The sequence below is a fragment of the Leucoraja erinacea genome, chromosome 22 (assembly GCF_028641065.1).
Source record: "Leucoraja erinacea ecotype New England chromosome 22, Leri_hhj_1, whole genome shotgun sequence".
NCBI classification, from domain to species: Eukaryota; Metazoa; Chordata; class Chondrichthyes; order Rajiformes; family Rajidae; genus Leucoraja; species Leucoraja erinaceus.
The window spans coordinates 20,842,730-20,856,763 of record NC_073398.1 but is presented as its reverse complement, the minus strand read 5'-3'; the positions used below and the strand labels follow the sequence as shown (position 1 = coordinate 20,856,763).

Genomic DNA, 14,034 nt, shown 5'->3' with positions numbered 1-14,034 from the left:
CTCCGGAGAAAAGGTCAAAGGGTCAAAACCTTTCTTCAGACTGAGAGTCATGGGAAAGGGAAACGAGAGATATAGACGGTGATAAGAGATATAGATCAAATGAATGAAAAATGTAACGATGATCAAGGAAACTACCGTCTGATTATTTTTCTTCTGATTATTAGCTCTTCTGATTATTTCAATGTTGTAAAACATTGTTCGGCAGAAACAGTAGTGCTTGTTCTTGTGATGTCTTGTTCTATTGTTCTGATCATAAGTTTTCAGTCTAGTGTGGATAGAAATTCCACCCATGTTTTCTGAAGTAGCGCCATCGGATTTTTAACACCAATCTGGGACGTCAGGATGGTGTCTTGCATTAGCATCCCGATGTACGGTGGCTGTAACTGCCGAATATTTCCAGCATTGTACTGCTTATATTTGTTTGACTCCTGGAATGTACCGTAAACTACAAAATAAAGTGCATATCTACCCATCAATCCAGCAGAAGAGGCTGAATAGCAGTTTGTGAATCATCACCTTGTTCGTGAACCCGTGACGTGTAACGGAATGTGTGGTCAACACTGTAGGAAGGAACTGCAGATAGACACAAAAAGCTAGAGTAGCTCAACGGGTCAGGCAGCATTTCTGGAGATAAGGAATAGGTGGCATTTCGGATAGAGACACTTCTTCTGACTGCTATCTAGTCTGAAGAAGGGTCTCGACCCGAAACGTCACCTTGTAGCGGCACCTGCTGGTGCTCTATTGAACCCTGCGGTCGGATGCCGTGCGCACGTGACTCTGGGACGGATCGTGTTTTCGCGCGGTTTCCGCCAAATTGGTGTCTCCGACAAGTCTAACCGTTGTTAGACGTTGGAACATGCAGGGTAATTATTTTCCCACCGGCACCCAACAGGACTCGGTGAGCCTTCCGCTTCCTCCGTTTTGGCCTGATCAGCCACAGGTTTAGTTTGTACACGTCGAGGCGCAATTCCACGTGGTGAGGACCCTACCACAAGAATTGGCCTCCAGTTTGCTGCCTTACCCGAGGGACCCACCTGCGACGGCCAAGTACGAAGGCCTCAAGGACAAGGCCTCAAGCACACCTTCAGACTCAATCGTCGAGACCGCGCAACACGAGTCCTGCACATGGACGGTATGGGTGATCGAAGACCCTGGATGGCCCGGATGCTGGCCCTGATGGATGATCATCACCAAGGCCTGGTGATTAACCCTGTGAAGATCCAGTTCGGCCTGCGCTCCATCTCCTTTTCGAGCAGGTGCCCGATGACGTCCATCTGATGCTCGCTGGAGCTGATTTAAACGATCCCAACAGCTCACAGAGAGGGCCGACGAACTGTGGACCACGAGGCACCAGGAGGTCTGCGCGATCAGCTGTCTGGCTGCACCAGCTCGACTACTCGGCAGCTGTGCGAGGAAGGCCCACCACCAGCCCCCTCTGAGGATACCTGGAGTCTTTTGGTAGACGCTGCTGGTGTTACTACCATCTCCGAAATCCTTGTACGTTTCAGGGAAATGCCTCGGCTGATTGCCTGTAAAGGCGACTGTGATCGGCCCGATCGAAGTCTCTACGTCAGTGACCACCGCTCTGGCCACTGTTTTCTTGTGCACTCCGGGGCTATCGTCAGCATCCTTTCCCTAGCCAGCCATGATACCCGCGCTGGTAAGATAGGCCCCATCATCTCGGCCGTTAACGGGAGTGCATCCGAACGTACGGTACGCGGACCCTTAACCTTACCTTCGACTCTCGCCCGTATAGGTGGAAGTTTATCGTTGCTAACGTCGCCCTGCCGATCTTGGTTGCTGATTTCCTGTGCGCCTTCTCGTAGTATGGTCCCGTTATCAGACTTCCACCTCGCCGAACCGCGCAGCTCGCCCCCGCCCAAACAACCCGACGCCATCACATAGGTTGAAGGCCCTTTCGCCGCTCTGCTCTCGGAGTTCCCCGAGCTCCTCACACCCTGTTTCAACGGTGCCGCGCCCCGTCACGGCGTAGTGCACCACATTTCTACTGAAGGCCCACCAGTGCACGCCCACGCGCGTCATCTGCCACCGGACAAGCTACGCATTGCCCGCGAAGAGTTCCAGTTGATGGAAGACAGGCATATTTAGGTGGTCCGAAAGCCCGTGGGCTTCCCCGCTCCATACGGTCCCAAAGGCACCTGGGGGTTGGAGGCCGTGCGGTGATTACAGGCAGCTTAACGCGGTAACCACAGCGGACCGTTACCCGGTGCCCATATTCTATTCGAAAGTGGACCTGGTCCGGGGTTATAACCAGATCGCTGTCCACCCCGACGATGTCCCCAAGACGGCCACCATCACCCCGTTCGGCCTGTTCAAATGGCTCCGGATGCCATTCGGCCTAAAGAACGCCGCTCAGGCGTTCCAGCAGCTCATGGATCAGGTAGGACAGGGTGTGCCTTTTGTCTTCATTTATTTAGACGACACCCTGGTGGCCAGCAGTTTGCAGGCAGAACACGTTAGCCACCTTCGCCTTTTCTTTGAGCGCTTGCGCGACCAAGGCCTGGTGATTAACTTTGCGAAATGTCAGTTCGGCCTGTGCTCCATCTCCTTCTTAGGGCATCCGGCTACCCCACAAAGCGCCGAGACACTGCCAGCGAAGTTTGACGTCATTCGCCAGTTCCCTCGGCCGCTCATTCAAGGGTCTGCAGGAGTTCATCGGGATGGTCAATTTTTACCACCGGTTCGTGCCGTCGGCCGCCACTGTCATGTGCCCCCTATTCCAGTGCCTGGTGGGTAAGCCGTGGGACCTGATGTGGTCAGACGAGGCCAACACGACGTTTGAAGGTGCTAAGGCTGCGCTGCAAATGCCACCATGCTGGTGCACCCGAGGGTGTCCCCTCCCACTGCCCTCACGACTGACGGTTTGTATGTCATTGTAGGTGCAGTTCTGGAGCAGCAGGTTGGTGATCGCTGGCGTTTTTCAGCCGGCAACTTCGGGCTCCGGAATGCATGTACAGCGCATTCGACCGGGAACTCCTCGCGCTCTACCTAGCGATCAGACACTTCCGTTACTTCCTAGAGGGCCGCGCTTTCACTGCTTTCACAGACCACAAACCGCTCACTTTCGCGTTGAGTAAAATCGCCGACCTGTGGTCCGCCAGGCAGCAGCGGCACCTCGCCTACGACGCGTTGTCCCTTCCGGCCATCCCGTCGGTCTCGGTTCTGGACTTGGGAGTCGACTATGCTGAGCTGGCAGCGGCCCATTATCTCACGGTCGAGTTGGGCCTTACGCTGGCCGAAGTGCCTTGCGGCGCGGCTGGTGTTAACGTCCTCAGTGATGTCACCACAGGTCAAGCCCGCCCGGTTATTCCAGTCAGATGGAGGCGGCGGGTTTTTGACGCGGTCCACGGTTTGGCCCACCCGTCCATTAGCGCGACGTCCGCCTTGGTGGCGGCCAAGTTCGTCTGGCACGGGCGGCGCAAGCAGGTGGTCGCTTGGGCCCGTGCCCTCATTCCGTGCCAGACCGCTAAGGTTCAGCGACATGTGTGGCTGCCCATGCAGGATTTTGCTGTGCCTGATGTACCTTGCCTGTTCCATGCCGTATTCGCGGGCTGCTACACACTTGCTTACCGTAGTGGACAGGTTCACTCAGTGGCCAGAGGCTATCCTTTTATCGGATACCTCAGCGGAGGCGTGCGCCCGAGCTATGGCGTCCAACTGGATCGCCCATTTTGGGGTACCCTCCGACCTCAACATGTTCACCTCGCCCAGTTCACCTCGTCTCTGTGGTCCGGCCTAGCGCTGCTGTACTGTGCCCGCCTGCACCAAACGACCGCCTATCACCCGGAGGCGAACGGGTTGGTCGAGAGATTCCATCGACACCTTAAGTCGGCGTTGAAGGCCAGGCTCGCGTGCCCTGATTGGGTGGACCAGTTGCCCTGGGTCCTTCATGACATCAGAACGACGCCTAAGGAGGACCTACACGCCTCCTCGGCCGAGCTCATCTACGGCTCGACCTTACAGGTACCTGGGGATTTCCTGCTTGCCGCCCGCGGTCAGGAGGTTTCAGCTTCGGTGGTGCTAGCCGAGCTTCGTGAAGGGGTGCGCGTGTTGGCTCCTCTCCCCACTTCCAGGCACCGGTTGGCCTCGGTGCATGTGCCAGTGTCATTGCAGAATTGTGCTTATGTTTTCCTTTGCAGGAACGTTCACTGCTCGCCATTGCAGCTGGTTTAAGAGGGGCCGTATCGGGTGCTGCGAACCGGAGTCGCCACGTTCAAGTTGGACGTGGGCGGCCGGGAGGAGTTCGTCTCCATCGGCCGCCTCAAGCCCGCTCACGTGGACGAAGACAGCCCAATGGTAGTGACTACACCGCGGCGTAGAAGTCTTCTGCCGGCCGTTCGGTGTTCCCTGGCCCTACTGTTCCCGGCTCTTGTTACGCCCACCCCTCATTCGCGGTTTTTGCGTCTCCCTGGCTCAGTTCTGCCGGCCCCTGTTACGCCCATCCCGTGTTTGAGGACCATGCGTTCAGGCTGTACCGTTCGCCTGCCGGTTCGTTTCCGTATCTCGGTTTCTGGGGGGGGGGGGGGGGGGGCATGTAGCGGCACCTGCTGGTGCTCGTTAGTATCGAACCCTGTGGTCGGAAGCCGCGCGCACATGACTGGGAGGGGTCGTGTTTTCGCGCGGTTTCTGGGCGCTGCCAGACATTCGTGAGACCACCGTTGTGGTTGGTTGCGTTTCAATGACAGTGTTTAATCAGTTAATCTGATTCTGAATAAATTTGATTCGAACCTACCGACTATTGCCTTTGATACGTCAAAACGTATTCCTTATCTCCAGAGATGCTGCCTGACCTGCTGAACTCCAGCTTTTTGTGACTTTATGTGGTCAACATTTGCTGGTAAACAAAAGTCTAAAGAGGTAAAACCAAAATTTCAAGTTTCAAAAATGCTGGTGGACAGCTGAGCCAATATGCATCTTACAATTATTTTAACTTTAAAAATAATAAGTCCTAGTTAATGCTAAATACATTATACTCAAAGGATATCTACGATGTTTGAAATTCCCATTTGACTCCCACGAAAACATTGCATAAAAAGTTTCCCCTGGCTTCCTCATCCTCCTTTTGAGTTCCTGTCTTAATCATTCTTATGTGTACTCTACTGCAGATGCTGGTTTAAAGCGAAGATAGACTCAAAAAAGCTGGAGTAACTCAGTAGGACAGGCAACATCTCTGGAGAGAAAGAATGGGTGACGTTTCGGGTCAAGACACCTTCAAACTGGTGATGATTCTTATCATTCATTGTCATCTAATTCCCCCCTTTGCCTATCAAATTTGCTATGGATTTGTTTACTTCCCCCTTCAATTGTCCTGCCAGATTCCTGTGCTTCTGATGGTTTCAATTAATGGAATACAAAAATAGAGTATAATTCTGATATTATGATCAGCCATCAGGGAACGAAGAGACTAAAATCTAAAATAAAATTAATAGACAACCTGAAAATAAGGGCTGTTTAATTAAAGTTAGCATGGACTAGCAAAGGCTAATTGTGTTTGACTAATGTGGTTACAACTGATATGATTAAGAAGGTTGATATGAGGCATGTCGTTCATCTTAACATTCACAAGAATGACAGAACCACAGCATATACTTGCAAATATAACTAAAGTTACTTTGACAATGTGGCTGCATAATTGCTGAAGAGATAGAAATTATGAAGCAGCAGTGAAAAGATTTTTTGAGATTAATAGTATAACATTGTCTCCAGGATAGATGTTGGGAACTGATGGGAGGGAAGTTTTATCATAGAGGTAGATTTTAAGTTTACTGTTCCGTTTGGTACGTTGTAATAATCTAAGAATGTTTAAGATGTTAGGCAGAATAGCTGGAGGCAACAAAAAGATATGTGTTACGGACAGACTCGACAGTAGATTTCAAAATGAAATCTGACCAATAATGAAGGGGGAGAATGGCTCCCTTTCTCCATGGCTGTGGGGACTGATTACAGAGTGGGACAGTTTGGTTAATTAAGTGCATGCACAGACATGTTTGGTTGAACTGTGTCCTTACATGATGTATCATTCTATGATTCTAAGTATGCCACAGGCAGTAACTCTTTTACAAACAATAGAACAATTTCATAATAGGTATGGAGGACAAAAGCCAGCTCATTATGTGTAAGGGTGGTGCTCAACGAAGGATTACCAACTATCAGTATGAAATGGTGACTACACGATTGCATATAATGTTCTTATCATAAAATAACCAACACTTGCTATTGATATTTATTTTTCATTAGCTTCCAAATATTTTGTTGAGGCCTACTTTTCTGACTGAAGTAATAATGTGGATTCTTTTTAATATGCTTCTGACAAAATAAAAGTAACAAAATGTAGTAATATCAAGAGACCTCAATAGCATTACTAAATTTTGTTACTGTTTTATCATATCCGAAGCATTATACTATTTAGCTATTTAGCATTGCACCATTTATGGGCCTATATCCTGTGATAAACAATAGCAAGACTTTTGCTCTTCATGTTTATTCATGGGTAAAGCTGACAGTAACATCTGGCAGATAGACACAAAAAGCTGGAGTAACTCAGCGACTCAAACACCATCTCTGTAGAAAATGGATAGGTAATGTTTCACGTCGAGACCCTTCTTCCGACCCTTCAGAAGAAGGGTCTCGACCTGAAACATCACCTATTACTTTCCTCCAGAGATGCTGTCTGGCCCGCTGAGTTACTCCAGCTTTTTGTGTCTATCTTCGGTTTAAACTAGCATCTGCAGTTCCTTCCTACACAGTAACATCTGGCGGGTCCAAATATGCAGAAACGTGTGGAAATATAGAACTTGCAACTGGCGATACCCCATGCCTCCATTAGTTGCATTGCTGCATTCTTTGCCAATGGAATCTACAAAAAAATCAATGTTCTTGGGCTCATGCCAATTTCATTATTATTATGAAAATCTGTATTGAAGTATTAAGCTAGTTTGGGAAATACTCGCCTCTCGTGGGTATTGTCCCACCTGAATGGCATTGCAGCTTTCAGTCAAAGACACAAATTGGGCTGTGGCGCTATAAGGCACTGGTCAGGCGGCATTTGGAGTACCGTGAGCAATTTTGGGCCCAATATCTGAGGAAGGCTATGCTGGCTCTGGAGATGGTCCAAAGGAGGTTTACAAGAATGATTCCAGGATTTAGTGGGTTAGCATATGATGAGCATTTGATAGCACTGGGCCTCTACTCGCTGGAGATTAGAAGGTTGAAGGGGGACCAAATTGAAACTTACAGAGTATGAAAGGCATAGATTGAGTGGATGTGGAAAGGATGTTTCCACTGGTGGGAGAATCTAGGACCATAGCCTCAGAATTAAAGGGCGCACTTTTAAAAAGGTGAGGATGAACATCTTTAGTCAGAGGGTAGTTAATCTGTGGAGGCCAAGTGACAGGATATTTTTTAAGGCAGAGATAGTCAAGTTCTTGATTATAACAGGTGTCAAGGGTTATGGGGAGAAGGCAGGAAAATGGGATTAAGTGGCAGAGATCAGCCAAGATTGAATGGCGTAGACTCCATAGGCCAAATGGCCTAATTCTAATCCTATAACGTTAAGTACTGGAGAAACTCAGCTTGTCGGGAAGTATCGCTGGAGAACAAGGATAGATAATGCGGGGGGCGGGGGGGGGAGGGGGGAGCCGGGAGAAGCTGGAAGAGAGGTGGAGGCAAACAAAGTTTGGTGAGTATTATGTGGATACAGTTGAGTTGGATTATTGATCGCCAGATGGTTGAACAGAGATAAAAAGACAAACAAATTGAGATAGGGAGATAAAGACAGAAGAGGTGAAATTTGTGAAGCCAGAGGAAGGAATATACATGGAAGGTGACAGAGGGAGGAGGATGAGAAATGGGTGCAAATCCAAATGGAGCAAAGGAAAGGGGGGAGGGGGGAGCATTAAATTATCCGATTTTAGGTAACTTCATTTCCGATCCGATTTCATTGGGTGGATGAGAACCACCTGGATCAGCCTCAGTTCAGGAGTACATTTTTCCTCTTCTAGCTCTGTATCATCGGAGGTCACTGGAAACGAGTATGACTGTCCACTCATGGAAGATGCCTTTGCGTGACTTTGTTTAACGTGGGGAGACTGGTGCACAGACAGCCACCACACGGTCCTTGACAGATCTGGGTCAGGATCCATTGGCATGGAATCCAAGACGACTTGGGACCCTTTTCTGCTGCAGCCTTCATCCGCCTTCCCAGCCGTTGTGACGCTCCACTAAAGCCAGTCATCATCCTCCGCCTGTTCCACCTTTGAGGTCTGTATCTCAAACGGACAAAATGACAGATCGAGAAGTGATGTAGAAGTGAATGCTTTCTGCGTTTGTGTAGAACTTAATATAACAACTTAGAGGTATGTTACAGAGGGAGGGGGCAGATGAATGGAAGTTGGAAACCAGTAAAGGGCACACCAGAAAACAAAACATGAATGGGAAGTGAGATAATTACTGGCGATTGAGTAACACGGGGTATTCAAAGATGGAGACCAGTTGAGTTACTCCAGCATTTTGTGTCTATCTTTGTTTTAAACCAGCATCTGCAGTTCCTTCCTACACATCTCTACACATTAACATGTGGAAACAAGAAACTGCAGGTGCTAGTTTACACAAAAGGGCAAAGAGTGGTGGAGTAACACAGCGGCTCAGGCAGCATCTCTGGTGAACATGGCGAGATTACCATTGTGGTCAGGACCCTTCTGTCTGAAAACCCGAAGCGTCACCTTTCCATGTTCTTTAGAGAACATCAGCACGTTGTGTCCTTTTCTCGACAAGGCAACAGAAAAAGGGATGCACGTATTTAAGATGGGACATGGATATTATTTGGCCAGGAAAGGGAATTTAAAATAAAACGTAAGTTGCGGTCACAGGTCGGATACTGGAAATAGAAACCATCAATATGTTATTATCACCATTCACATGGGACAGCGTATGTGCTATTTGATATGACCAGTGGATAAGTAAGTCGCAAGAATATTTTAATGTTTAGATACAGATAAACCGCATTAGGACAAAGCACACAGAATAGTTCACACGTAATGGTAGGGCGGAGGAGGAGGGTTACGTTTGAAGATCCTTGCTTTAAATTCACACGACTGCTATGTTTATCTTGCTTCTGCAGCCGCCGCATCTATTCAGAAAACTCACAATGCGGAACTCTCGGGGAATGTATTAATCAAAGTAATGTGCAATCCTCTGTGGCCCGCAGTCAATAAAGATACAAGGACTGCTGCCGCTTACAGCGAGTCGTCATTCGTTTCACTGTAACTGGTGGATAACCACCGATAGCTGGACCCAAAATAGAAGTGTTTAGCGTCCACTTTTCAACTTGAAGTGTTCTTTGATTTATATGGCGGGCTGTAATTTTTAATATGGAAGGGGGCGATGCTGTGAAATCTTGCCGTTTGCTTTTCCCGCAGCAGGCTAAATGTAACATAACAACTATGCAGAACTACCTGTACGTTAATGTGCAGAAGCAATGAACTGCAGATGCTGGTTCACAAAAAAAGACCCAAAATGCTGGAATAACTCAGCTGGCCAGCCAACATTTCTGGAGAACATGGATAGGTGACATTTCGGGTCGGGACCCTTCTTCAGATCGATTGATAAGGTGCAATATGGTTTGTTTTTGAAATGAATATTTCCGGTTTACCCTCTACTGCAAGAAAGGAAAAATATAGGATAAATACAGATTCATCATGAATTGTAGTCCCGGAGAAGGTTAATTTCCAAATTGAAGTCGGTTTAATTAGCAAATTGATTTTGTATGCGTGTGGTGTTCGTGAAATCCCTGTTCATCTCGTCTGTATTTATAAATGTCAAGTGGCTTCTGATTGACCTGAACAACCAGCGCCTTAAATTGTGCTATTTTCCGCGCCATTTCCTATCGGTCATCCTTCATGTTAAGAGTTTACAATATTAACAGCAGCCTATAAAACATAAAACCATGACAAACGAATTACCATTTGAGGATCTTCCAAAGATGAACCTATTGTCTGGAAGGCAGGACTCGCTGGAAGTGGTGAGCGACAGACAGGGGAAGAGGACGCCCTCTCAGCGAATACCCAGTGGGACAGCCCAAGCTTATCCCGGGCAGCAGGTCGATAGGAGCTCCATAGCTGGACTGAGGAAATGCGAGCTCCCTGCTTACAGCGATGCCATTATCGTCTGCGAGGCGGTGCAATGTGATGTTTCCCAGGGCCACGCTTGTCAAGAGCAATCGGGTCGACCACGGGAGGAATCTCTTGCCTCGGAGTCTTCTCACGCTAATTGCAGCCACAAAGTGTTGGGCTTACATTCTTGTACATGGCAGCCAGCGAGGACCAGTAAAGGCACAATGGCTTTGCTCAAACTGACCTTGATGGCTTTTAGCTTCGTCTTCTGGACGGCCGGTCTAACCGTGTTCACCATTGGTATCTGGGCGAAGATCTCACTCGGCAGCTATTTGGAGTTGTCCACCAATGACTACCCCAACACCCCCCACATCCTTCTCGCCATGGGAGCCGCCGTCATTCTCTGGGGCTTCCTCGGATGCTTCAGCGCTGCCACGGAACACAAATGCCTTCTTAGGACTTACGGGGTGTTTCAGATGGCGCTCCTCATCGGGGGACTGTCCGCTGGCTTCTCTGCCTTGTTCTACCGTAAGGATATAGCCGAGGGCTTTCGCAATGGCTTGGGTGAGACCATCCAGGTCTACGGAGAAGACGAGGAGAAGGCCGACGCTATCGACGACATTCAGCGTAACCTGGACTGCTGTGGGGTGGAAAGCTACAAGGACTGGGTTCTCTCTCCCTGGTCTGAACAGCAAATGGGGAATGGTTCGGTCCCTTTGAGCTGCTGTACGGTGCGGAGGGGATGCGAGAACAATCCGGTCATTCCAGGTGCCCAGGGCATTTACAAGGAAGGCTGCTTCAAGAAAATCTACAATTTCGTGAACGACAACCTGTTTTACATTGCCGTCGGGGCGCTGGGGCTGGCTGTGGTGCAAGTGGTTGGAATTGTGTTGGCGTGTTTGTTGGCTTCAAGAATCCCCAGAGCCGAGTTCCAGGAGGACAGAACTGCCCCGCTCTGAATTTGGACACTGGACATTCCCAAACACCACCAGTGGGGGAAGAAAACAAAATCCCCCAAACAAACACCAGTCTTGTAAAAAAAAACCGTATGTTGCAACCGGATTGTTTTGCCAAGTTTTAGATGATTAGCAATTTAAATGCGAATCAATTAAGAGAGAGTTTAAATTAGAATGCCTAATACTATTCCCTTTTCAGGAATGAAGGGAATATTAAAATATAAAATTAACCTGTTAGGTTTTTACCGCGTTGCATTAAGTACAAAGAGTACGACAAACTATGTTTTTGGGCTCGCGTTAGAAAGGACAGATAATCCCACCTTTTGTTAAAACGAAAAGTCGGAGAGAGGCGGAAGACTTCTTCAAAGTAGACATACCTTGATAACCTTGAGGACTTCAAAGTAGACAGACATTTTTTGTGAAAATAGATAGTTTTAAAAATGATTTTCAAAATGCGTAGACATAGGTAGCTGATCGGCACACAGCGAAATATCCCGGAGATTCAAGGGCCATGCAAATGAAAGGTTAAGCATTACAGACAATATATTAAACAAAACAAAAAATACTAGAAGGACTTTAAAATTATAACACCTTCCAGGGTTAATTGTCTGAAGTATATTGGTTTAAAAAGCGCAAATTGCATTTATATAGCGCCTTTAAAGTCCTCAGATGTTTCATGGTGCAATGGGGGATTATAATGTAAATAACCAAATTTATCAAAGTAACTCCGAGAGCAGAAAACGTGTTTAACAAGGAACTGCAGATGCTTGAAAATCGAAGGTGCACATAAATGCTGGAGAAACTCAGCGGGTGCAGCAGCATCTTGGGAGGGAAGGAAATAGATAACGTTTCGGGCCGAAACCCTTCTTCAGACTTCAGCAAAAAACCTTAGGACAATGCCCATACTCCCATCGTAAACTGAATAAAGAGACTACATTCCTGTGCTTTATTGCAGATTCAATACGAGTTATTTTGATCGTTTCACCTATTTATCCAAGTTTCCGTTGCAGTATGGATCCAAATGCGACCACAACCCTCTGGATTCCGTTCCTTCCCACCAACCATTCTATTAACGACGCCTACGTGAGTGGATCATCATGCACCAACCAGTACTAAGAATCCACTGGATCCTATTAAATAATTCATCAGTGGTATATCGTGATTATGTATTCCTCGTTGTGTATTTTTTGCATTATGTCCCTTTTTTGCAGACTTTTTCTTTTCATTGGACTATAGAATTTATTGTATATTTTGTGTGCTGTCTGAGTCTATCTACCTGTGATGGTGCTACAAGCAACATTCCCCCTCATACCTGTACTTCACCACGATAGTGCATATGATAATAAACTCGACGACTTGACTTGGCTTGACTTTATTGTTTTTTTTCGAAAAAAAATTATAAAAAAATTGTTTGGAACTTGGACTCAGATTTTCTTGAGATGTGTGCAGGAAGGATGCTGGTTTAAATCGAAGATAGACACACCATGCTGGAGTAACTCAGCGGGACAGGCAGCAGCTCTGGAGAGAAGGAATGGGTGACATTTCGGGTCGAGACTCTTCTTCAGTCAGTCTGTCACCCATTCCTTCTCTCTATAGATGCTGCTTGTCCCGAAGAGTTACTCCAGCGTGTTGTGTCTATTTTCTTAAGTTTTGTCAACGGTTCCAAAGCGGCCGCTGACGTTTCCCAATCTGATCGTCCACAAGTTTGGCGGGGCCACCTACAACCGCAAGTCTTTGTGATGTGGGAGGAAACCAGAACCGGAGGAAACCAGAACCAGAGGAAACTCTCGCGGTCGCGGGGAGAACGTGTAAACCCCACACAGGATAGAATCCAGATTTCTGGAGCTACGAGGCAGCAGCTCTCCCAGCTGCCTCCATGCATCCCATGCCCTGAGTAATTACCACTCTTGCTAACAACCCAACATTCCTTTACTGCTTCATCCACAATCTTTGATGGTTCTCTAACACATATTATTCCATAAGGAGTACACAATTTTTTATTGCATTACCTTGCTGTTACATTTTGTGAGGTGGGCCACTTAACGCCTCCCATAGAGTTCATGAACAACCCCGACTCGTGCTGTCTAATTTTGAATGCAGATTTACGTTAAATTTCTGTACGCCCCTTGTGAAGTCCAGGAATGAGAACATTATTAGCAAAATCCCCCAAATACCCATCCACGTTAACTATCTAGACAGGTCTTACCAAGTGCCAGAACCATTACTTTTTTTAAATCAAAATCCCCCAGATACCAATCAGGAGGTTCAAAGTTTCTGTGTTTGCATGGGGGCCCTTTCATTCCCAACACTTACTGTAAGAGGAGAAATGTCAGCAGTTCCACCAAAAGTTATTAATAATTCTCTGTGAAATTCAGGCCAATGAGCCAAGCAACAAGATAGTATGAACTTTGATTATTTTCCCTTACTTTCAGATATGTGCCAGAGGGGGGATTTCCAAATGAAGTTTCCCAGAAACCATAACATATTTTTTTAATTCCTTTTTGAACTTAAGCATTATTTTCAAGCAACGTGGTCACATGTTTAAGGGAAGTTTTATAAATATGGCACGTCAAAACCAGGCTAATTACAAAAAAATCAGATAAGACTCCTGTCCATCCCTTTGATCGTGTGGAGGTCAGTATCTGTGATGGACTGAGACATGTTCAGCACTTTTTGTAATCTGCATTCCTGGGCTTTTGAATTACTGAATCAGGCCATGTTACAACCAGTCAACATTCTCTCGAATTATGTTGCCCCGTAGAAGTTTAGGAGAGTATTCGTCGGCACACCAAATCTCCTCAATCTTCTCACAAAGTAGAGGTGTTAATGGGCTTTCTTTATGATTGCATCAATGTGCTGGGTCCAGGACAGATTTTCAGAAATATGCATGCCCCTGAATTTGAAGTTGTTGACTCTCTCCACCAACGAACCGTTGATGAAGACAGGTT

General features: G+C 47.2%; 1 protein-coding gene across 1 annotated transcript in view; it reads left to right on the top strand.

Moving 5' to 3' along the window:
• The window catches only part of LOC129707775 (tetraspanin-7-like), a 14,585-nt gene extending 551 nt beyond the window's left edge, over positions 1-14,034 (top strand). Inside the window, exon 2 of the mRNA XM_055653064.1 lies at positions 8,022-14,034. Coding sequence (XP_055509039.1) covers positions 9,965-11,089 — 1,125 coding nt within the window. The 5' untranslated portion in view covers positions 8,022-9,964 and the 3' untranslated portion in view covers positions 11,090-14,034. The remainder of the gene's footprint in view (positions 1-8,021) is intronic.